Source organism: Melozone crissalis, unplaced genomic scaffold, assembly GCF_028551555.1.
Source record: "Melozone crissalis strain CALT ecotype California unplaced genomic scaffold, PUWL_Pcris_2 ptg000002l_1, whole genome shotgun sequence".
Lineage (NCBI taxonomy): Eukaryota > Metazoa > Chordata > Aves > Passeriformes > Passerellidae > Melozone > Melozone crissalis.
In genome coordinates, this window is record NW_026535780.1 from 19,320,001 (window position 1) to 19,346,479 (window position 26,479).

The following is a 26,479-nucleotide window of genomic DNA, read 5'->3' on the forward strand; positions in this document are numbered from 1 at the left end:
CATGCATTGGTGCCCTGCTCAGAGGGCTTGTAAGCTGACTGATAAACTCTTTTGTGCCAGATTCTAACAAGCTCCTGGCACCAAAGTCAATTAATTCTGAAGTGGCTTTTAAAAGGAAAACAAACTAGATGCCATGAAAATAAACCAGAATGATTTAAGCAGGAATATCAGAGTTGCTACAACTGCGAGTGGAAGAGCATATTCAATTCCAAAAGGAAAGCATCTGGCAGCATACCAAGGTAACAGCTATGCTATCTGCATAGAACCCATATGACACAGCCAGCCAAGGAGGGGGAAACATGAAAGCAAACCCACTGAGGATACCAGTGCTTCAGGACAACAGAATAGCTAGGAAAACTTATACACACAGACTAAAATAATGAAAAATGTCCACCCACATGTTGACAATGGAAAAACATATGGGAACAATAAATACCTTATCTCTGGGAAAATTCATCTCCACAGCAAAACCAAAACAGAATACAACATGATCCAAGAAGGCAACAATGACTGCTCACAGATCACAGCAATTCAGAGGAGGCAGTTACAGGCAGGTGAGAGGCAGAATAACTTCCTGACTTCAAAGAAGATTTTGCTTTCCTGTTTTCTATTTTGCACATCATGTATGTATTTTATTAATTAGCTCTTGGATGAGATTTTATCTTTAATTTCTAATAAAAGGTGAACAGGCATAAAGCAGCAGACACAGTCACCACTATTCTTAAGACACCATGTTTACACTAGTGGCTCAAATCAGAAGAGATGTCTTTTCCTTGGATGGCAGTGTCACAATCTCATGGTGCACTAATGATTAGCAGCACTTTAGAAAGGGGCTGGTAGCTGGAACTCCTGACATCCCCTTACTCTGCATCATGCAGTTTCCAAAACTCCAATTTGTTACAAGCACAAGATTTTATTATATTTGTAACCAAGTCTCAAGACTTTGTAAAACCTTTTATACCTACAAATGAAAAACATAAAACAAACAACAGGGATTATAGAATTAGGGAACCCACAGTTCCTGTGAGCAGCCAGAAATGATCCTGCACTGTACAATCAGATGCAGTTACATGCACTAAGCTATGGAAAGTAGCCCTTACACGTTATTCATTTCTCTGACTCTCTTAAAAAGAAAAACTGTAACACACATCTGTGACCTAGCAACAAAATGGTTTGAAATACTTTCCAGATCACTGAACTGTGCAATACCTTTAAAAATGGGATGACAAAAGGTCGCAGTGGGAAGTTAGTAGCTTCTTGCAGTTTGGAATGAAATTCTTCAATTGTCAAAGTAGAATTCTGTTGAGAAAAAAAAAATTCTGTCTTGGTGACAAAATACTGAAAACACTTAGCAAGAGAAACAGTAACTGAAGAACCCTGAATTTGCTTAACAACTTGATATTGGTGAGAGAATTAAGAAAAGCATGCCGCATATTAAATTATTACCTTATTAAAATACACAAAGGAAAGCACAAGCATCTCAGACACTCAGTGCCTGTTGCTTAGAGTATAATTTAAGCTCTCAAGTGTAAAGCATGCAAAGGTTTTTCATTTCAAACATCAGTTAAAGCTCCTTTTATAACATTTTTTTTATTTCACATTTTTCTACTGTTTTCTTTTTAAAGAGGACTGTTTACTATGTTCTAGGCTGTGTAAGAAAGTCTTCACTTTAGAGATGAAGCCATAATCATGAACTCCACAAACCGGCAGGGTTGACCAAAGGAATAGCATATGTGGATTTTCCCAAGGAAAAATCCTAATCTGCTCCTAAGATCTCAAATGAAGTTAGAAATCAACTGTAAATAACAGTGGGAAAGAAGTTTTTATCTGAAAATCAGTGGAATGTGGATGTTCCCAAAGCCACCTTCAGCTTGTTTACTAGTTCCCCCTTCCAAAGAGAACCATGTGACAAGCAAAGCCCCATTAAACTTTTTCTTTGAATATGGAAACAAATGGAGAGCAAGAGTTACTAATGTTATACTGCCTACATTAAAATTCCCTTTGACACAGAACCAAGTGAAGGAGCATCGACTGCTGTCAGGTAGAGGCTTTTGAAGATACAAGCAGATTGTGAAATCATCCCTCAGCCTCTGTGCTAAACAGTGCTGTCAGTCTTTGCTCCAAATGAAATCAATGGCAACTGCAGCTGCTCAGAACAGATGTAAATTAGAGCACCACAATAGCATCTTCCCCAGTACATCCAATTATTGCTGAAGGAAATAGATGGGAGACAACAAATGTCTGGCAGAGAGAGGACTTTACTGGGAGTAAAAAGAACCCTGGGCCAGATTTCAGTTTGCATGTAAAAGGGCAGCCCAAGTTGACAGACCTAGGTAAGAAAGAGCTGAAATTTTCATTAAGCCATACCATCAAATAGGGATAACCTTATCAATAAAGCGACTTAAGTAGCAGCAGTGCCTTGTTGGGTTCATAATTGTTTGGTTCAATGACACTGAGAAAGGGTTTTGCACTGCATAACTGCAGTCCAAACACACTCAGCTCACCCTTTTAACCATTGACATATATGCAGGCCTCTCTCCTTTCCCCACCCAACTAAACTAGGCAAGTCAAACCATATTTTACTACATCACAGGATTCAAGGTATGACTACATTAGGGGTAGAGGATCCAGTAGAGGACTAAAACCCTCTCGCACCATTACACCATAACAATATACTGGCAAAAATAGTCAAGGCTATGCCTAGAAGGGAATAGCTGCCATTTGTGGGAAGCTAGTCAGGCTACTCATGTGAGCTCTGTCAGCAAGAGCTGGAGCTTCACTCTTGCATGGTTGGTATCCCTAAAGCACAATGAATGCAGTGCATGTGACCCATTCATTTATGAAATAAACACATCAAGCAAGGAAGAGGGAAAAGAACAGAAAAAATACTTGCTTACCACAAGTCCTAGCACAAGGGTACGCACTCTCTCCCCAATCTCTGGTGAAATGTCATTGCCAAACTGCTGTAAGGTTGTAAGAAATCTCTTCAGTTTGCTGAGCTGCCTAGCTCCACAAGCTGGTGGCAACTGCTGGTTAGCCAGAGAAGAGGAAGAGGAAGAGGATGGCCCATTGCTAAAGCCATTAGGAGGAGATGGAGCTCCATTTAATGCTGTTGGTGAATGGCTAGTGCCATTGGTTACTGAAAGAAAAAGAGACAGAGGATAAAATAAAGATTGGGGTTGGGGAAGAGACAGAAAGAAAAAGGAGACAGAGGGGAAAATCCATCAGCTTATGTTTTCTGCACTTGACCTCAGAATTAATTAAGTTGCACAATCAAAGATAATTAGCCTTTAGACAGAGTGACAGTCTGCAGTTTATATCTATTTCCCAGTAGCTGGTGCTGAATGTTGTAAGGACTGGAAATAACAGCAGCAGCCTCTCACACAGCCCCTTTAAAATGCTCCTGGACCTGAAAAGCACCATTTGAATACCAGCCTTTTGTCAGAGGACTTTAAAAAGAGAGAGAAGGAAATGGAAAGAGAAAAAGCATGAGTGCATGTATGATTGAAGACCAAAAAAAAAAATTGCTCTTTGGGGTAGAAAAAAACATGCAGACATATTTCATGAAGCCTCAGTTTATCTCTGAATATTTTTACTTGTGTTTTGTACACACAACTGACAGCTGTGTTTATAAAACAGGACTTTCACATTTTAACCTTACACCACCCAATGAGAAGGTTATTTTTTCCAATACAGATTCCCTAGCTGCTAACATATGGAGCACACAAAGTTGTCTGTGCAGGTACAAATGCTGCCAATGCTCTGTATCATGAAGCCTTGCAGCAAGGGCAGCAAGCTAGACTTCAGAAGACTTCTCAGAGATCATGAGCAAATCTCTCTGCTTTCACGGGCCAGCACCTTATCTCTGAAAAGGATAAGAAAGCATTTCCCTCCTGTTGCAAGGTTGCTTTGAGAATAACTATCTACTACTGAAGTACTAAACATTCAAAATTTATGGCAATAAGATGCATGTAAACATACTCAAGACAACAGAGAGTTTTTGGCAGTGATTTCAGTTTGATTCTTATTCACTCTCTAGAAGAGAGCAGAGAATCAAACTGAGGACATCCTCTTCCACTCAGGTTAGCATGAACAGCAACACTCAAAACACACACCATTGAGGCTGAGTCTGATTTGCTAAAATGACAGCAAACAGCAAGAAAAAAGGTGGCTCCCCTAGAAGTACAAATGTACCAGTGCACTGGCAGGTGTGGGCATGCAGCATGTGACTGTACGCAGCAGCAGCTGCATTCAATGGGCCACAGCCCCAGAGAAATTTTATGGGTGGTTTTTTTTGGTTTTTTTTTTTTTTTTGGAATCATTCAGAACCCAATCAAAAAAATCAGGAAATCAGGAACTTGTCTACAATCAAAAATGCATAGGAGTATCAGTTTAACTTGTTTACTATCTAAAAACACAACCAGAGCAAGCTAGCAACTTCAAATACTTTCAATATTTCTCAATCACCAGCCTCTCTGAAGCCAAACATCCCATTCTCATCTCATCTTCTTCATGGACTGCCCTTATCTCTAGCCAGCAAGTCCTTTTTTCAGGTTGGACACATACTACTAGATATAAGTCCCTACCTATTACTATATTTAAATCACTGCCACAACCTTTGAAGGAATTTTTGTTGCCTTAGTCACTGCTTTCCAGAGGAATTACAGAAAACTCTATGTGAATTGTTATCTAGCCTCTGTTTGTGTTTTCTCCTAGTTTTTGATTGCCTATTCTGGCTGCATGGGCTAGTGAGAACAAGGATTGGAAAATGCAGAAATAGGAAGAAGCTGGCCTCAGCAAGTTCAGCTCCCTGTGAGGCTGCAGGCCACGCTCTGAGTGCTGCACTGGGGTGAGGTATCTGAGTAAACAAATATGCTGTGATTGCAAGGAATAGCAATAGCCAGAAGTCATCCTACCAGAAACTTAGAAAATGAGGACTGGGAAGAATAGCAACATGTCCTGCTGATCTACCCTGACACCACCCAATAACTGTCGCCCATAAAGAGCTGCTCTAGGCAGAGGGTGCTGCGGTTGATCAAGAAAGCAGAGAAGTGTGGAATTCATCACCTGGGATAGATACAGGGAGAAGAGAGGCTGATAAAGATTCCTCCCACAACAAAAGCAATAATTAAATAGCCCCGTGATTTCAGTGCTTTCCTTATAATATCTGAATTTGCCAACTGGCAAAGTTGTGCATAATTTCTAAAACAAAACCATGTTGCTAAGCCAAAAGAATTTAGCATTTAAAATTTCAAACTACAACACGTCAAGAATTTTTAATCATCTAAACCAAAGAAAACAAAGATATTCTAGACCAGAAAACAAGTCAGATCTTTCTGGCCCACAGGCATTCCCACTGTAGTAACAATAAATGCAACAGACACTCTGATAAAAGTGTCTGTTTATTCTGTCCAAGCTGGAACAGCTAAGGCCAACCTCCAAAATCTGACAGGGTGAAAAGTAATTAAAATCAGGGTTTTTTAGACTTTTAGTCTTCAAATAAGGAGCCCCAAAATCAAGCTGTGGTTCACACACCTTCTGAAGTGCTGAACTCAATCAAATAAACATCCAGAAGCTTTGTGAGGAGAAGGAGAATTAAAGAACATTGTCATATTCCTTTTATGATTGTCAAAGATCATCCTGAACTGCTGGCAGGGCATCACATTGGAAAGCTTAAGGTGCAAGAACCTGATCCTGCAAAAACCTAGAAGCAATTTAACTTCAGACTGAAGCAGCTCCAGTGTGAAGCTCCATCCAGGATGATTCAGGTGCTGTAGTTAAGCAAAACAGACAAATTTTTGCAGGATCAGGGTCACTGGGTTAAATGTGAGTTTATGTGAATAGCTGGCACAAACCCTCCTCACTGTTTAAGTTCAATATAAATTGTCAGGACAGGGTTCCCTGGGATAAGTAGTACAAAGGCCTCCAGCTGGCCATCTGCACAGAGGTGAATTTTAAATAAGGCATTTAACAGAGAGAAAGGGACTAAAACAGACTTAGGCAAGACAAATAGAAGATGCAGCCTTCATTCTGTTTAGGCATATGTATTCTACTGTTCTAAAGATGTTTTATTTAAAACGTGAAATGTAAACACATTCTCATGTTTATACTATTACAAGGCAGCATAAAAGAGACCCAAAAATTTGCAGCTAAATCTTACTATGAGAAATGTGGATCATTTCATGGCTGTGAAAAGAATAGTCCAGACAACGTGCCAGATTCAAATCTCAGTTACACTGATATGAATGCAGCATACATCAAGACTAGTAGAGTTTGTTATATGTTTACATCAATAAGCTGAGACAAAGATGCAGCCTTAAGTGATTTAGGGAAGTGGTAACAGACTAGAAATCTCTAAATAAAAATTTTGAAAGGACTTTAATTTTGGTTTTATATCAATATTAACTAGACATTATATAGCATTGAAAACAGAATTCTTCACTGAAACATAAGCAGACTGAAGATTAGTATTTTTTCATTATGAATTATCTCCACTTTAAAAACAAAGAACAAACAAACTCCCTGAAGTTTCTATACTAAAGGGAATGGGATCATTTAAACAACATAATGGCATGTAAGAGAAGAAGGTTTTCTGTCCTTCTCCCAAGAGGGCTAACCTGACCATTAAGTACATGGGAAGTCAGGGCTCACTGTTCTTTGACACTGTGACCAAGTGGTCAATGAAATAATAACACAACTCTGAGTTGAATGTCTTAATACCTTAAAGATGCATTAATCTGTTGTGAACTTTGTTTTGTTCAATTATTTTATACCACTACAATCAAATGTTGCTCCTGCCACTTCATGCACATTTCCCTTCACCTATTTTGGTTTCTGACATACAGAATAGAAATAAGATGGAAGAAAAGTAAGAAAATAAGACTAATTACACGTTGTGGGCGTAAATGAACTGGTTCTTGGAGCTCCTTGGGTAGTGGGAGGAGGTGGCATGGTTGGAGGCGTCAGCCTGGATTGTGTCTTCACATCCACAGGTGAGTCTGGCATTGTGGAATGCTTCTCAGTGCGATCTGCAACACACACCACAGGAACACACTGGTTTATTTCCCCGAGCACACCCCCTCTGACAAAAACTTAAAAGCTAATGCAAGAAGTGAGCCATTTCAGCATCTGCTGTGAAAGGTTGCACCTGATTATCTACTCCAGTGTGCTCTTCCCAAATTGTATCATCTAAACCTTACTTAAGGAGGTGCAACACAGATGGTAAGACCTCATTTGTAGCAGTGCTGCATTATCTTTTGTTTTTATTTCTAGCATGTGCAGATGCTACCTCCCAAGCACTCCTAGAGCTGCAACAACGCCACCTCCCTTCAAGGTTCACATGCTAGCCAGGAGGAAAAAACAGATGCAGGAACAGGAAGATAATAAATCCCCCTATGACATCTCTTCCAGAACTAAAACCTGAAGCTCTTTAATACAGGTGAGATATTGTGGGGAATATTGCCTGAAACAAGGTCTCTTCATGTCTCTTCTATGTATCACCTGCTGCCCTCTCCATTGCTTCTCCTTGTAATCCTATGTTAAACTTATGCTAAATACACACACCCCCTGGATCACCTTACCACAGTGCCCCTGGCTATTCTCATATTCACCAGAAAAATAAACACAACATGCCAAAATGGTATGTCAATCATCTCATATACATACAATTATTTTCAAATAAACATGGAAGTTTGCACCATCACATATTAAGAACAACTTTCAATGCTTAAAACCTGCAAGATAAGCAGGAACATACCTCCCCAAGAAAACAAAACAAACATAAGGCAAAACTAGGAAAAAACTTAACACTTCTCTTACAACTGAAGATCTAAATATACAACACACATGATGTAAAAGCTACAGAAGTGCACTTTTTCCCAACATCTTTTTGAATGACACTACCTTAAGTTGTTTTTTTAAACCATCCAAGCCCATATGTTTCATTTATTAAGAATGGGCAAAACACAGCAAAATTTACCAGCTGAAGGCAAAATTAAGGCTTTCTCACTCTTGCGAGGAGTTTAGCAAACCATCTTGAAAAAAGATGAGTACAATGATGCTTAGCTTCTAATGGGAATAAGTAAAATTCTTCAGTCCTTTCTTTGGGGAGTTGGGTCTATTTACTTATACACAGCCCAAGAGAAGTCTTCCTGAACTCCACAACACTATTCTGTAAATCAAGTAGGTGTTGCTGCTAATGGACAAGCATGTAAGTCTGTGGTTTTAATTCAAAGCATGTCACATTCTATAAATTCTGTCACTTCACTTTGTGACACAATTCCTTGTTCTTACTAACAACATACAAACTTCAATGAAATAATTATATCTGAAATTTGCTCTGAGAGACAATAACAGAAATTCAATGCAATGCACACATTTAACAAAGAACAGGTATGTTTAAAAGAGCCTCAAAACACTTAATTATCAGCAAATTTAAATACAAGAAAGTTGGGTTTTTTTTAAAAGGAAGGGGGAGGGAAAGGGAAAAATCAAATCAGCCCCCATACTCCCCAAAAAATTAACAACACATAACAGATACTAATCTTTCTCTGTCTGAAATTGCAGAAACTGAGGAAGTAAGTAGTAAGTCCCAGAGGTGCATCATGTCAGGTAGTGCAATTATAAAAGCCATCTTCAAGCTTTGTTGAAATGCCTACAGGCAATGTTTCAGCTCTCAGGGAAAGGGAGTAATTTCATGTAGAATTTAGAGACAAGTTTGGGGAAGATGAGCAGCGAAACATCCCCAAAATAAGATGAGGGGAATAGAGATAGAATTTTATAGGATCTGTAGTGTTGATCTAAGGTTAGTAAACCTCAGCTGTGGAGGGAAGAGTAACCACAATGATTATCTTAAATATTAAGATTGTTACACAGGTAAGTGAGGTATGATTTACAAATCAAGTAACAGTAAATTATTACATGCTGGAAAACAAAAACAGGTTTCTAAACAAATTCTATAAGTATTTCCTTTCTGTATCAGGATACTAAAACAGTTAAATCTCTATCTTCAATAAGCCATTAATTTATTATAAAGAACTATGAAAACTCATCTTGAAATGTTAATTGCTTCCTTAATAGCCGAATTCATCTTGCACTCACCTCAACCAACCTCAGCAACAAGGGAATAAATAGCTTTCAGCTCATGTTGCAACAGAGGGAAAGAGGCACAGCAGTGAGCCCAAGCCCTCCTAAATAAAGGCAAATATTTCTCCCATGCCAAGAAAGGAGAGAGAAAGGGAGGCTTGCCAGAGCTGGTGGGGAGATAACAGTGGGAACTGCTGGTCCATCTGGTTTTCATTCTGCTAACACTCACATTGAACTGTTAAGGAAGGCAGTCCAGGTACACAGATTTGAAGCATGTGGGAGCGCAGACACAGGCACAGAGGAGATGGAGGTGGGTGGAAGAAGGAGTGAGAGAAATCGAGCTCCTCTAACAGACTGCTGCTCGCTGCAAGCAGGCACAGCCTGTATCCTCCAATTCAGCTGGTGATAACTGAAGCGATCCTGAGCTGTAAGCAACCGCACGGCTCCTGCTCCCTCCCTTCTCTTCTCCGCATTTCTAAGTTCAAATTTGATCAGAAACGCGCTCAGATTAGAGGGGGGAGACTTTCCCACAAAGCTGGCAATGTTTTGCTACTTAAATTGAACATGGTAGTGGGAAATAGTGTGTTGGTTTTGCCCTCGAATTTCAGGTTGCCACTCTATCATGATCCAAATGGTTTTTACTACCTCCAACAGTTTGCCACCCAGTCTGCAGACTGCTGAACTTATCCACAGACTCCTGTACTTCTCATGTAAATCTAATAACATTAGGTTTGATTTTCCCAATTACCTTTCTTTGGACCTCTTAGACATAAACACAAACATGCTTTACATACCACTCACCTTTTCATTACCTCTCTTTCTCCCTTGCAAAGCCCTAAACCCTCCTCTCTCCCACTGTATGTTCACAGCAGGCAGATTTCCCTCTGACCGTACATTCCCTAGCCCTGACTTCTTTAAGGAGATATTAAGGCTCTTTCCAAGCACATCCCAAAACATCTCTTGCCACAGTACAAGATTATTTTGTCAGAACAGACATTCTCCACGGGGGCAGGGAAAAAGGGCTTTTGAAGAAGTACAATGCAAAATACAAAGCATTTCCACATGCTTGGAAGACACCATCACATCACACCACCCAGGAGAACAGCCTTTACAACTCCCTATTCCACCCTCTTTAATAACAAAGCCCCTGTGGGAGCCATTTTGCTCTTTCTACTACTGTTTTACCTGTTCACAGAGCTCCCTGAATTCTGAGGGAGTGATGGGACTGGGAGCACCTGAATACAGCATCCACCACTGCCCCACCACCCACAGCACCAGAGAACCTCAGCAGCTCTAAGACAGATCACTCAGGGGATGAAGTGGTGATGGAGAACCACAAATCAGAGCCACCACTGACAAAAGCGTTAACAGTTCTTGTGATCTGATCTTCCTAAAGCTTTCTGGTGTCTGACACTCAGCCTGAAACTCCAGCTTCTACAAATCCTTATTAATTTTTTAATTAATAAAAACAATAAGCCTAACAACCAACACTTTTTACTGTAATGGTTGACAAATAGTCTGATGATATGAAAGCTAAAGACATAATGGTATTTAAGGCATATTCACAAGCCAATTTTCTTCAAGACATGATATTTCATGAGGCTTTTAATGTATGGACATTCTTCATACAAACTCTCAGTGGACATTCTGCTATTCATACATTCAGAAGTAATGAGGATTTGGTAGGGGAAGAAAGAATCTCTCAAGAGGAGAAATTCTAATTTTAACATATCAAAACCTGCCTGGGTAAGATTTCATGTCCACGTACTCCAGTTCTACAATACAGAGGCACATACATTGAATTTTGTCTGAAATTCAGAAGAACTTTCAATATGTCTTAAAATAGCTCGATTTCTTGAATTCAAAAACATGTCTATGTTCTTGAGTCAAACCAGACTCCTCACTTGCAAAGCTAGTTTTGGCTATCTTTTTCTTCAGATGGACCTTGACATTTCAAACAATAATCCTGAATTAGGAAGGACACACCAGAAAGTTTCATACAGGCAGCATCCCACAGCATCCCATTTAAAAGCATAGCCTGTATATACAGAGGAAGTAAGTTCTTTCAGGTGCAACAATTTCTTCCACTGAATCCCTTTAAACAATGACAGACCTGTGCTCCTTAGCCCAGTTCAGATCAAATGGAACTGAAACCAGAAGTCCTCCAAACTGGAAGGAAAAGGAGACATCTGCAACTCATTCTGTAGTGCTCACTGCAATCAGTTCAGGATGGAGAAAGATGGTGAAATAATGGTCTAGTCCTAATCCATACACACAACCCTCTGGAGCAGCAAGAGACTTAGAATAAATTCAGAAAACATGTTTCAAGTATGCAGAGATCTATTGCATTTGCTTTGGATTATATTTTTATTTAAAAACAAACCCAAGCAAAACATTTTGAAATACACATTCTTGAATCTCCTTTACAGCACAGAGTGAAGAACTGTGATTTAACCACAGAAGTATTTTGCTTCATTTAAAATTAAAGAATGTTGTAAAACCAACTTTAAATTATGATATTTCTTCTGTGGATTCTGAACTATACTGTTCTTGCTGTTCATTCAGTTTTTATGGTAGAGGATTTTTTTATCACTATATTTAGTGTTAGGTGAACACTGATATTTACTGTAAGCACAGTCAGCTTCTGAACCAAACAAGGAAGAGACAAGGCATGCAGGAGCTGGAGCAAAGAGAGATGTGCCTGCATTCAAACTGATTTACTTTACTTCCTGTACCCTACAAGATTTAGTCCATTTTTAAAACAAGGCGGTCTTTCATAAATGGCAACATTTCAGCTCACATGGCACACCTCCAAGTCTAATGCATCAAGGAAAGCTGATGTATGGAACAAAATATGGAATATATAAATACTTTACTGATACCATTTCAATAGCCAATTCAATGTCAAGCATTTCTAGGAGTGGTGTGTTTTCAATTTCCTTTTTTAAATGAAAAAAAATTGTGGTATAATATGCTGTGGCATTTATTTTACTTTTAGTTAGTGCAAACAGTTCCAGATGTACACTCAGGCATGAAAGATTCTTAAAGATGCTTTATATTGATTGTACAGTACTTTCTACTTTGGTGCCAACATTTAAAAAATAAAAATAAAGCTTGCTAAATTAAAAGAGTCCATTGTCTTGTTCCCTTCAAACTCACAAAAAGAGCAAGCCCCACATATGACACAAGGGATTGGAACCTGCCTCCACCACCCAAGTTACAGGAATCAGGACCTAAATCTGAAAGGTTTAATTCTGATGGTTTCTTAGACACGTTGGACTAATTTTCATTATTTTGAGAGGGGTGGCAGGGAATTTGCAAGCAGGTAACCACAGACTGTGAGTCACAGTGGTGATGAACCTGAAGTCAGACAACCACAAGTCCAACCTAGGAGGACAAATTCCATAGTTCTTCCATCCATAACACTATCATGTTGCAGCCAGTAAGAACTTCTCCTTCAGATGTGGCCAAGCCACACAGCACCATTAGAAACAGGCAGTGTTTGTGGAATCCCACAACTCCTGAGCCTCAAACCTGCTGCTACACTGAGCAGGACAATATTACAAGGTTGCCTTGGCTGAAAAGAACTCATTTGAGAATGCATGGAAAAAGCCTGACATATCTGGTAAATCCTACTTACTGCATACACTGAACCCCTGGGGAAGCCTGCAAGTCATACAATGCAGCCATAAAACATGACATGTGGACAACAGTGCTGCAGAACCTCTCCCTGCCAAGCATGCCTGGGATTTGTTTGAGACGGGTACAGTCTTCATTCCATTCGCCTCTTGGCCCTTTTGACTTCTTCTTGATAAATAAATAAGGACCTAAACACAATGGATGTTTTTGTGCTACACAATGATCTCAAACAGGCATAATACAACCATAACTTTCTCTCAGCACCAGATGCAGTCATGTTATTGTCCTAGAAAGGAAACATCACTGGGTTTCCAGTTCCCCAGTAGAGGACTTTTACTTCCAGGTGATTTGCAGGAATGCAGTAGCAGAGATCAGCTCAGACTCTGTCTTTTGTCACAGAACATTACCTCTGCAAGATTTATCCACCAGGAAGCAGAATCTATGTGAAGTGACTGATGGATATGAACAGCAAAGTTTTCAGATGACATAACATTTCAATGCTTCTTTAGCATGCTGGGTATGAAGCTCACATATTGAAGATGACCCTTTTGCAAGAGCAATATCACAATTTTGCTGCAGTCTTATCTTCATTCTTCTCTGCTCAGATAGTTGAACAATTCATATCACCAGCTATTCTTCAGAATAAATGAAAGCACATTCAATTTACCCATTTATGCTCATTTAATATGCAATAGCTAGAAGAAATTCTGTATCCTGGGAGTTCACTGAAGTTATCTGAGGCCAAGTTATAAGAGTTTTCTTCAGCTGTGCTAAAATAAGCCTTGAGCATAATACAATCTTCTCTGTCTCCCAAAAGCTGGAAGGGATTTTTGTGCTACTGTCTCCCACTTTTGGTAGAGCTTGTGGATGACATAAAGCAGGTAAATAGCGAAAATGCCTTATGTCATGTTCTTTGTCCACAATGTTACCTTTACTGGTCCTAAGAATGAGGTACAAATGCAAAATCATTCTCTTTGATTTCAGTTCTCTATGGTGAGAGGTTCTAACTGGCAAAAAAACTTGGTCCCACACTCATAGCTTAGCAGCTGAAGGCCAGATAATTACACATATTATAAAATAAGTAATGCGTGAGTTCAATCTCAGAATTAAGACAAAAATGTCACAGCTTGCTTTGCTTGGACATTATTATTTTTTCCTGAAAGAAATAAACTTGCCTTACCATATAATTTCCTAAAGAAGGGGTAAAATAGAAAAATAAAATAAACTTTTCCCTCTCACTTAACAATCTGACATGTTTTGACAGTTTCAAAACTATCATAAATTCACTTTTAGTTATTTAATAAAAACTGGCTCATGTCAGAATTGCACGTTTTTTTTAAAATGCCTCTTTTCTCCTTCACCCTTTCTGGCTTTGCAAACTTTACCATGCATAGTTGCTTGGATGCAGGAATGCAGGGAAGAAGAATACATTCTAAATCTAGATCTGCTACCACCACAATGGTTTATGGTTTACTCCGCCAGAACAGACAAGCAAAATAAGGGCCCAACTGTGGCAGCTGCCCTGAGTTTCCACAAGCCCCTGGAAAACAAAGTCTACAAGTTCCTTTTCATGGATGAATACACAACACTTGGCTTATAGTGAAGCTGAAGACAATGCGGATTTCTTCTAAATATTCCACCAAATATCATGAAAATTTCTCTATATATGAACTAATGCAGTTAATAAGCAACAGTCCCATAACCAGTATTGAAATACTATTTTCCCGTTTACATTGTTTTGTAGATCTTTTCTTTTTGTTGACAAGCTATCCAACTAAGAACTGTGTGCTTGGGTGGTTCTCTTGTGTTTCACATCATGGGAAGTATTACTGCTATTCCAAACCCAGCTCACTGAACACTGAGGCTCAAGTGAAGTGACAAAGTGGCACTCTCTGCCTCTGGCATGAAGAACTGAAGAACAGTCAGAGCAAGCACTGGCCAAACTCACGCCCCAGCCTCCCTGACAAACTACAGAGGTGACCACCTCTCTACATTAGCAATCAATCCCTTTACTTGTATAGAGGAAATCTTCAGCATGCTTTCAGTACCTTCAGTACTGAAAGTATTTTCAGGAGTACTTTCCCAAAGGCTCCCTGACCACTAACTCATTTCCTCTCTGCATCATCATTCCTGGAAGGCCTACCCTTGTCAGGATTACACACTATTTGACAAACTATAGATGAAGGCAGAATGATATCTAAGAAATACAAATGCCATCAGAATCTAATTGGTATTGTTTGCATGCTCTTATATACTCAACCACACACAGCATAGATCCTTCCCACCAGAAGTAAGAAGATTTTTCTCTCACAACATTAACTGAAATTTCATAACTTGGTCTCCAGAAGCATATTTATGTTTTTAATCCAAAGTTTGTCCAGTCCCAAATTAATGGTAAATAACAGAATCATGGGAAGACTTGGGTTGGAAAGGGACCTTCAAAATCATCCCCTTCCAGCCCCCCTTCCATCAACAGGGACACCTTTCATTAAACCAGATTACTCAGAGTCTCATCCAACCTGGCCTTGAACACTTCCAGGGAAAAGGCACCCACAGATTCTCTGGGCAACCTGTTCCAGTGCCTTATAGTAAAGAACCATAGTAAAGTCCTCATCGTAAAGAACTTTTCCCTAACAACCAGTCTAAACATACTCTCAGTTTGAAACCACAGTTTGTTATACAATGCTAGAAGTCTGAATCAAAATAATTATAAACTTCTTTATTTTTCATGCACTTATACAGAGTGTAAACAATAGCTGTACTCATTTTAGAAAAGTCCTAAGAGAATACTGATACCGTATTTCATTAGATTTAGCTGGAACTGAAGTCTCCAATATAGACTACACAAAGTAATCTAAAGCAACTTATTTAAATTCAGGAAAGTATAGGCAATAAACTCCTCTGTCAAAAAGCAAAAGAAGTTACTACAGCTGTATTTGTAACTTGCTTATATTTGTATAACATGCCAGAAGTCCTTTAGGCTCAAAAAGAATCAAATATGTGTCTAGGAGGTGATATTTTCCATGGTTATACATCTGAAAAGAAGATACAGGGACTACCAAGAAGGTGAATGGATATACTTTTGGCTTTGTTTGATTTCAAAATGTGGAATTTGTCATGGGCAAGTCAAGATCCTGTAACGTGTAGATGGTGGTGGCCAGCCTGGGACAGGCTACTCCCCACCTTGTGGATCAAGGTCCCAAATCCCTGCTCTACCAGACTGCAGTATTTTATCCACCCAAAAACCCAAGTTCCTCCAAGTGATATTTCAAACAGTGAAAAGTCTGTTCCATTAGACCAGAAGCATAGGTCTGGGGAGCAAGAACACACCCATAATACTGAAAGCAGAGGCAGCCAAGCTCCCTCTCTACCAAGTATCAGAACAGTCTGAGGAAGTCTTATTCCTGCCATCTAACACAGATAGCTAAATTAGCAGACTAAATGTCCCATATAATCACTAGAGTCTCTAATTTTTAATTTCTGTGGCTGCTAAATCGGGCATAAACATTCCCATACAGATCTAGGTTCTTTCCCTCCTGAGAAAGCAGAAGCATTCAGACTGCTCTCACAGTGTGGCTGCTGTACACAGCAATTGGTGGTCCTCAGTGAGCAGGCATAATAACTCCTTGGCTTCTATTCAGCCACTCAAGAAGGGTATTAATCCACCAATGAAAACAGATAATGAAGCATATTTCCCCCAGAAACCCTTGCTCAGGTGCTGGCACTGTAAGTTACTTACTGCCACTACCAGCAAGACAGAAGTGGAACTATAGGCTTTCCCCATCTCGGTATTCTACACTGACAATCTTCAACAGTGAAATTTATTATACTCATCAGCACTTCAGCATTTGTAGAAATACACACTTTGGAAGACTATCATTTCATATCATCAGATCATGCCATTAAAGATATCCTTTATTTACAAGACTCACTGTCTAGAGAGAGTGTGAGAAAATACCCACTATTAGTTACGAGTCAGCTCCTCCTCAGTGCTGCATGTCACACCAAATGTCTTTTATTTGGGCACTGGATTACACCTTAATAAAGCAGTGGAGAGGTGAGAAGGGGGAAAGAGAGCCTCAAAAACTTCACAAGAAATGAAGACTCAAATATCTTCTTAGATGAGACAATACTGCTTATTGATAAATAAGCTCCAAAGCAAATACTACCATTAGCAATTCCAAAACTGTGTTTTGAAATCATCTGGCCTAACAACTCACATGTACTCTTAAAAGTGAATGAGAAATAGCATAAGCATATAAAGGAAGAAGGAAAGGAAGGAATTTGTGTATGTCATTTAAGACTAACAAAACCTCTTTCTGAAGCCAGCAAATTCACACAAAATCATACTGGCACAGAAATCTCTAGTGATCTCACCCAGAAAGAGAGATGCTGGGTTAGCCTTCCAGGCAGACTCCAGCTCCAGAAACACTCAGGAATACGTGTTTAACCATAGACACTGAAAACAGCTGTAGGTAAACTAATGAGACCACTCACAGGGTATACAATTACATGCAACGTTTCTAGACCTTAAAGCATCACAGCAGTCTTAGTCTTGCACAATAAAGCTTAAAACTTCCTTCTTTTGAAGCGTCTTCCCTATGTTTTGAATTTTAAATAGCAGACCCCAGCTGAAGCCTGAATTGAAAGAAAAATCAGCAATTATTACAGAATCCACAGAAAATATACACAAATTTTTAAAACTATTTTAGGTATCATAGCATTGCCATGATTGATGACGGTTGTACAATACATACTTCATTTCAAGCCCAGCAGATTCAAATTAAATGTTTAGGGTTTGGTTTTTGTTTTTATTTTTTCCCTCAACAAATACATTAAAAAGGTTTTTATATTTATAGAACAACATTTTCATCACACCACCTAAACCTACTACTCTAACACAGCAATATTGATCTGTGTGCATCAGTGCTGCTTCTATGGCTTTCTTCTGTACGTGTAGATATGTGCATGCCCATGCGTGCATGTGCACACACACTTGTGTGTGGGACCAAATTTTAATTGGTTTTGCGTATAAAAATACTTACTGTGATTATTTTTCTTTCTTTATTTCATTTTTTTAACATTCAAATTTAGAAAACTGTAAGAGGGAAAGAGCCTTCAATTGCACTGAAGGGAGTGTTAAATGGAGGGGAAACTTCAGGGTGAGAAGTCAGACATGAAGGAGAAGCCACTCAATGATACGAATGCAGGCAAAATATTGACAAAGTAAGGAAGTCTGATGCATTTGAACTCTGAATGTTCAATGTGGATGTGTGTAACCCTTTCTGATACGGTTACATTCTCTTGTATATAAAAACAAGTCTTATGAAATGTAGCTTTAACTCTCTCTGTGCTACGGAAACACCCTACATTTGGCCTTGGTCCTACTTGTGCATATCCATTTCGTGTTCCTGAGAGGTGGGTTAACCAGAAGAGAGGCCACTGTTGTGAGAAGAAGCAGACTGTTCCCCAGCAGGACGGACACCCTGCGGCGGGGCAGAGCGGGGCCGCGGGAGCACCGGCAAGAGCCCGGGCGCGGCCGGGAGCGGGCACGGGCCAGTGCGACCACCAGAGGGAGCCGGCATCGTGCCGCGGCATGGGAAAGGCCCGCCCGCACCCCGTGCTCAAGTAAATGGCGAGCTGCTCAGAAAGCCAAAGGGACGCGCTTCAAGAACAGTTCTTCCCAGTATCTTCAGCCACGTGATGTAAAGGAGTATGTGTTATTCTGTGCCCAAAGAACCAACAGAATATTAAGTAATTGTCCCTAAAATTCAGGCATATTAATTTCATTCTCAAAAGAGCAACCAGACAGCCCTGGCTGCAACAAAACACCTTTTTCAGTGTCTCCTGTTGTTCCCCCTTGCCCCCAGCTACACCTCCCCTGCCCCCACCTTCCCCTGCTTGGCTGATAGCTTTCTCTGTGAGACATTGCAAAAGTGGAATTGCAGAAACAAGACAATAGGCAGTGTCATGCCTACAACTCACACTATATCCAGTGATAAAACCTGGATTGTGCACACACAGCTACAGCCACGTGACGATGGCATAAACTTGAACATACCCCAACAAAATTTAACATCACTCCTCTTTTTGCACCAAAACACAGAGAACCAAACAAAACTTGGTATTTCCCTCACACCTATAATCAGTCAGAGAGACCAAAAGGCAAGCAGGGAAGAAGTAAATGCTCTCACAGTTCTTTATAAACATCATTTTTGCACCACATATGTGCTAAGAAAGCTAAATCCCAAGGACAGATACAATTCAAAAGTACAAGAGAGATAGGAACTGCACTGGCATCTCCTGTGAAAACATATTTCTTTATTCTTGGAATAGAAGGTGTAAAGCACATCAGTACTTTTCTGGTGAGGTCTAAACTTGGATATGAAGAAATTAAGAACTGCTGAACTGCAACTATCCATGGTAAATTCTAAAATTATGAAAGGAAAATTAAAAAATGGGGAAATAGGTGTACCTGGATGAAATACTAAACAGTTAACAAGAATAACTGTCCCCAAATGAGTTCCTAGCCATTATCTTTTCCATAATTATTGCAAGTAGATTCAGTAACTCTGCATACAAATGACCCATTAGAAACTTAACAGGTCATTTCCAAAGGTGATTATGAGCCCTGACTTACAAAGCTACTTCGGTTTTCACACAATTCTGTTCAGTGCCAACAATCTGCACAAAATTAAGATAAAATGTGCTTCCAAAACACTAAGTGGAAATAAAGTTTCAGAAACTAAAAGAAGGTATGAGGTAGCGAACACCAATTAATCAAATGCATCTTCAAAAATGAAATCTTTAAAAATTTGCTTTTGTCTGTGCTCTGGTGTCAGGAGAATAGGAGAATGGAAAGGAGGCAGCAATCATATGTTAGAGCCCTTACAATGCCCCATACTACAATAAATAATGCTGAGTGTAACTGTGAAAAGTCTAAGGCTAGGCAGGAGAGATAAAAATCATAGTAGGCTATCAGAGTGGACATCTGCTGCAGAACACAGTATGGAGAGCAGAAACGTGTCAGTAGATAATGATGAACCCAAATGAACTTCTTAAAACAACAACCTCAATGCTCTTCACCTCAATGGTCCTTCTTGGCCCTTTTTCTTAATGGGTAGCTGTGCTACTGCAACAAATGAACAAGTAATAGGCCTGGTTTAGAAAATATTAGAAAACTATTCAGAAGCTCCATTTAAGGAGAGTAATAAAGAACAGGAGTATAGACATGCAGCTTCCTCAGTTGCTGAGGTTGTTAAAGAAACAGCAGGAGACACAAAAACAGATCCTGGCACTCCCACTGTGAATGGCTTGGGCAGGTTGTAAAGAAATTAACTGAGCAAAAAGCCAGAATAGATTCACTTAAAATGTGCAGGCGAAAAAAGGTAAGAGGAAGCATCCCAAGCTATATTAACCATAAGAAACAAAACACATGATCAGTTTTCATTCATATCAAATAAATAAGAAAACAAAACTATAAAAAATTATGATCTTCACTGAAACTGAACCAAGATATTGACAGCTAACAAATATTGACCTACCTTATGTTTAAATTTGTCTCAACAACAGAGGAAAAAATGGGCAAGGAGTGTACCAAACTTGGACAAAAACCCCTTGATTCTGGAATCATATATGTGATTATTTTTTTTTTTAAAGCAGGAAGTATTGCAATAGAAAATGGGTCTCTGATACTGCTTGTTCTTCTCTCACTTTCTCTTCTAATATAAAGAGAGAAGAGGCAAAACAAACACACTGAGATACTGTCACATTGTTCAGCCCGGCCTGGGCTCTCGGGAGTCTCTCAATAGACCTTTCCTTTCTTTTCTCCAGAAATCCCAAACCCTTGCAAGAGTGGGTATGAGAAGCTGTATGGCCTCATTGGTTCTGCAGGGAATCGGCAGCCTTTTGTCTATTGCTCCCCTCTAATATTTAAGATAATCAATCTTTGTCTTTTGTTTTTTCTAAATCATCTCAAATGTAGGCTTTAAACACATGCTTTACATCATGTTATGTCATACTGGAACAAACAGCTCCTCGAAAGGCTGAACTTCTATTTGTGATTATTTATCTAAAAGCTGTGTTTTCTTTTAAATTGTATATATTTTGTTGGACTGCATCTACTGACAGCTAAATTCCCAAGCCTTCAACCTGCCATCTCAAAAAAGCAGATTCAAAAGGCTCCAAGTAGAGTTTACTGTCAGTCTGTAATGAGAGTAAAATTATAAATCTCTGTACCAAAAGCCAGCTGCTTCATTCTTAACTCTGATCCCCCCTTTTCTTTTGCATTCTAGCTAGCATACAGCTGCAATAAATGTGGCTCTTCTCACAAGCCATGCAGATGTTAACAGTTCTGTAGGACATCAAGAAACATTTCAAGAATCTTGTAAGTGCTGACTAAACTTGCTTGAATAACCCACACTATCTCCTCCACATTCCTATTCAGTAACATTAGTCTTCCTGAATATATTAAGGAAAAAAAATTAATTTAAGCTAAGGCTTTAATGTCTAGGTCTAAATGCGCTATCAGTAAACAAGGAATGTTCTCAAGCCATCAGACAACAGATATTCAGATAGTAAAGCAAAGGGAGTCAATTTATTCTTTGCCACAATGAGTAATGCATTTTTTTCTTTCTTATCTATGCAAGAGTAGTAAAATTAATGTCTAAAAGTATATATTTATAAAAGTCATGGCTGTATCTATTTGAAAGAATGGATCAGTACTAAAGCAAGATCTTTTCTAGTAGTCAAATGGATTAATACTAAATTAGAGTGAAGGAGTTCAAAGTGCTACCTAGTACGTTTTTATTAAAGTTATATTAGCATGAGAGTCATATGCATTAAAGATTAAGCTAAAGCCTCAAACCACAGTCAGCAGCAGCAAGAGTCCAGCTGTGCACGTAGAGGACTAGATACAAAATGCATTAATTAAGTGGGTTTATACTAGAGATGCTGTTTTAATATTTCTTCTCTCTTCAAGCAGTGTGCTGGGCTAATTTTCTTCTTAGCAGCTAATGTAGGGCTGTGTTTTGGATTTGTGCTGGAAACAGTGCTGGCAACACAGGAATGTTTTAGCTTTGGCTGAGTGGGACTTACACAGAGTCAGGGCTTTTCTGCTTCTCACCCCTCCCAGCAGCAAGCAGGCTGGGGGTGCACAAGGAGTTGGGAAGGGGACACAGATGGGACAGCTGACCCCAACTGACCCAAGAGACATCCCACACCATGTGATGTCATGCTCAGCAATAAAACTGGGAGGAAGGTTGGCTGGGAGGCTGCTGCTTGGGGACTGGCTGGGCATCAGTGAGTTGGTGGTGAGCAATTGTATCAGTTGACTTTCTTGGGTTTTTTCTCTTTATTTGCTATTTTACCTTTTATTACATTTATCACTATTATTATCATTACAATTATTATTTCAATTTTATTTCAATTATTAAACTATTCTTATCTCAACCCATGACTATTCTCACTTTTACCCTTTCAATTCTCTTCCCCTTGTCCTGCTGGTGGGGAGTAAGCATCTCTGTGGGACTTGGTCGCCAGCTGGGGTTAAACTACGACAAGCAGCAAGTTTAGTCTCCTTTTTGGAGTATGACTTTCAAAACACGTGAAGCAGTTTAGAAGCTCAGTCATCAACAAAGCCAATAAGACTCACACTCATGTATTACTCCAGACACTTGATAATCCCACATCAAATACCCTACCCCGTGTGTAAACTTCACACTTTGAAAACCCACTGGAAGGAGGGCTGCAGAGTGATTCACAGCACTGAGCCATAAAGAGATCACAATCTTTGACAAGTTTAGAAACAAAATGTGCAGTCAAGAGTGTCTATGGTGGAGTTTTGAGATTGTCTCCAGTCAAGTGTCAATCTCAGCAGAGTTTCAAAGAGGACAGGGTAGGGAGAAATAAAGCGAACATATCAGTACATTTCCTGCAAGGGATCGATAAAAAGACCTCACTCCTACAAAGGCTTATATACCTGCTCAACTTCAGATACGTATCCTATTATGTAGCACACTTGAAGTGAAAATCAAGTCATTGAAGACATGGGGCACAAATAATTTACCATGAAATGTGGAATTTGGGTATTGTTTGTTCTTCGATTTAGTAATACAGAAAATCTGAATATAAAGCAGAATTGCAATGTGCTATTTTCTAAATGCTTCATGACACTGCTTTTAGAGTAATTTCATCAAAATGCCATAAAAAGACATTTAAGCATTTTGAGATAAGCAAAAAGACAATAGACTGCAGCCTTAAAAAGAAGTCAATATTAACAGAAGCTCTGTAATTAGCTAGTCCAAAAACCTCAAGCAGTCTTCAGGCTTACCCAAACAAAACAAATTGTAAGGAGAGAGCAGGAAGAAAAAGAACTAAAAAAAAAAAAAGAGGAAAATAACGAAAGAGGAAAGAAAAGCCACATGAGCCAGAATCCCTCACTGCTGTTATTTCTCCACAAGCGGAAATGCTCCGTTCAGTCATGGCTTAGGAGGCATAAACATCATTGAAATTCAAAAGCAGCTCTGAGAAAGAGGACGCCTCAATTGGTATGCAAGTGGTGTTTTCTCGCCCTGAATACATTATGAACTTGCAGCATGCTAATATGCCATGCTATCATAAGCACCAGATGGAACAGTAGGCAGTGTATGTCCCATCAAACCTCAGGAAGATGTATTAATGTTCCTGCTCTTTTTTTTCCTTCCCCTCCCCTCCCCCTTCCCTACTACAGCCCCTCAGCTGTGTCCCCAGACTGGCACATTTCGTAGCATCAGTCACCTGCTCCCGAAGCACAGTTCTCCAGGGTTGCCTCATCTTCACCAGGTGGTGCCAAGCATCTTTTCAATCTTTTTTATCGCAGAAGGTAAAGGCCACAAGATGTGTCAGGCTGTGCTTACTGAAGGGTACCGAGTACAAAAGATAACATCATGAGATAAATGATAGATGAGAAAGACTTTGGGTTTAAAGCTAGCACAATAGTTTTAAATTATGTATAAACGGCACAGCACAAATTTTCCCTTCAGTACTATTGGTGAATGAAGAATTGGGGAACAGCAGCAAAGGGAAAGGTTTTCCAAGTAATCAAATAACATAGAGGAAACGGGATTAAAGATCGTTGAACTGAATTCCTTTTTTCACCACACTGGAAACCTTTGCACAGAAGATGCACACAGTTCAACAGCCATTTATAGGGTAGGAGCAGGCTTTAATTTTAATCAGGGTAAGAAAATGGCACACAGGCAAATTAGCTTACAGGATTTTGATTTTTATATATATATATTATTCTAATGATATTCCTTGGCTTTTGTGACTAACAAATTGCTTAAAGCTATATGTCTGATTCGAAAGACATGGGAGAATTTTAATACTGCTTCGCATCATTTATTAATTCCGTCTCAAGCAGGTTTTATATTACTAAAGAGAAATGTGATCTAGTATTCTGTATGAAAGTATGTGCATAGGCATACAAAATGAAAGCACATATTTTCTGGTATCACCTGAACTTCTCTTATCTATTCCTAGAAATAAACTTCCTATTGAAATATATGGTTTGCAAGAAAATTATTTTCTTTTTCTTTTCCTGTTACTGTGCTATTCAGAATGCAAAATAAGATCCTCAAGACTAAAAATTAAGAGCCTGTGAATTCAAAGCACAAGTAAGAAAGACCAGAGATGGCTGAAGAAAAGCAAATCAGCTTTAAGCATTTGAAGTTTGAATGTTCAAGTATTTTTAAACAGGTTTGTTTTTCAGAGAGAAATCACATCAGTAAACATTTTGCCATTTTCTGATATTTTAGAAACCACCTGCTGATTTGCAACAGCTCTCACTATACATGTAAATTCATTGTTTTCCTAACAACATTAGCCTTCTTATAAATACAGTCTAATTCTACAAGATGCTGAGTATTCACAACTCATACAAACTTTTCTGGGGATTAACATTGCTCAAAACCTTGTAAGACCTACATACAGAAGTTATCTGTTGCGTGTATTAGAAGTATTTTTCCAGCTATTAAAGGTCTGGTTGACAGGGACTTCTGACTACATATCCAATCCTAACTAAAACAAAAAAAAATTACCTTTTTCATTCAAACAAAGCATGTTATGACTGTTATTCAGAAATAACAGGTATTATTATAGCATCTATTAAGCACAGAAGGGTTTTAATGCAAAGATATCTTAAGGATTGAGTTAGAAATCAGATCAATTTTTTTCTTCTTTCTTTTCCTACTGAATATTGGGGAACATGTTTTGTTTTTTAATACATAGCCTTTAAGGGTAATTTGCTAAACTATGATTTGCAATGTGCAAATAAGTCTATTTAAGTCCATTATCCTGTGTTATAAAGTAATTTCTGACACCTTAACAGCACTCAATTTAATTACAACACACTGAAACAGTAGAGCTGACTCCCAGAGGAACCAGTTTGGATCAGAAGATGATGATGTATGCTAGCTGCTGATCAGCTTTCAGCATCAGATCCACCATCAGCTGTTTTCAAGAACAATATCAGAACATCTGCATCATCATAGTATTTTGTGTTGAAAAGCCCTCCAAAAGCTAGCAATTGCAGGCAACAATGTACACACCTGTAAGGAGACATACTTAAAACCCAGCAGCTTTACTGTAATGACTAAAAGAGACCAAACAAGCAAACAAACAAAAAACCACAACAAAAAACCCCAACAAAAAAAAAAACAAACCCACCCCCCACCAAAAAAAAAAAAAAAAACCACAAAAAAACCCCTCAAAACAAATGAAACAAATGAAAAAACACAAATAAACCCTTTTTATTCTGACTCAGTAAGCATCAATTTCTGCACCAGAATCCCCATTGGGTAATTCATCAAGGCATCTATTCTGTATCTAGTATGGCAAGACAGTGAAAACACTTACAGCCTCCAAAAAGAAAAACACTTGTGACAAAGCTATTAAGCATTCCTGGTGATTAAGCAATGGACACTCATTATTTCAAGACTGTCTTGAGCCAATACCCCAGACAAAACCACCCGCTCATATCTGCTTCTGTCGAGGTGAAATCAAGACATGATGATTTTCTGTATTCCTTCACGAAAATGCAAGTTACTCAGCAGCTTCCACAAAGCTCTTCCTGAGAGAATATAGAAGTTAACTAAGGAAAGAGTATATAATTTCTCTTGTGGCTCTACAGAGAGATGCAGGTCGATACCTTAAATTTAGGTAGTATTTTTACCTTTGGAGCTTTTACAGACTCAAAAGCAGTTTGAGGCAAAACCTTTAAGGCAGCATAAATGAAAGGATTCTGTTTCTGCTGGTATCTGAAGATTAAATACCATTACTTGCCTTGCTCAAAATGAAAGGAATTGGAAATTACTACTCTACCAACTGACATGTCACAGGAAGAAAACTAGCTGCTGAGCTGGCAAGCAACCATGCAAATCAAACCCAAAATGTGGTTCTGTCTATGTAGAGGAGTCTGAAGAGGGCAAAAAAAGGCTGTAGCACTGTCCTTCCAGGCAGAGAACTTGCTATACATGCTCTTAAGACTCTGCTTTCATACCAATCTCTCAATCAAAGTTTCATGCAGATTGATCTCTTGTGCAGCAGACTCACTTAATAAATGCAGAAAATCCAAATACATACTCGCTTTTACAACCAGAGAAAAATGTAAAGAGAGATGCAATTAAATTAACAAAACATAATAAGCATTCTTCAAAACATTTGAAAAATTTTACATGAGAAACACAGATAGTATTCTCTAAGAAGCCACCATCTCACT

At 39.0% G+C, this 26,479-nt stretch overlaps 1 protein-coding gene across 3 annotated transcripts in view; it reads right to left on the minus strand.

The window, feature by feature from the left end:
- RUNX1T1 (RUNX1 partner transcriptional co-repressor 1) overlaps positions 1–26,479 on the minus strand; it is a 114,897-nt gene that overhangs the window by 44,806 nt on the left and 43,612 nt on the right. For all 3 annotated transcript variants that reach the window (XM_054277431.1, XM_054277347.1, XM_054277483.1), the window contains 3 exons: positions 6,891–7,028; positions 2,898–3,139; positions 1,210–1,299 (listed from right to left, as the gene is read on the minus strand). In XM_054277431.1, the coding sequence (XP_054133406.1) occupies positions 1,210–1,299; positions 2,898–3,139; positions 6,891–7,028 (470 nt within the window). The remainder of the gene's footprint in view (positions 1–1,209; positions 1,300–2,897; positions 3,140–6,890; positions 7,029–26,479) is intronic.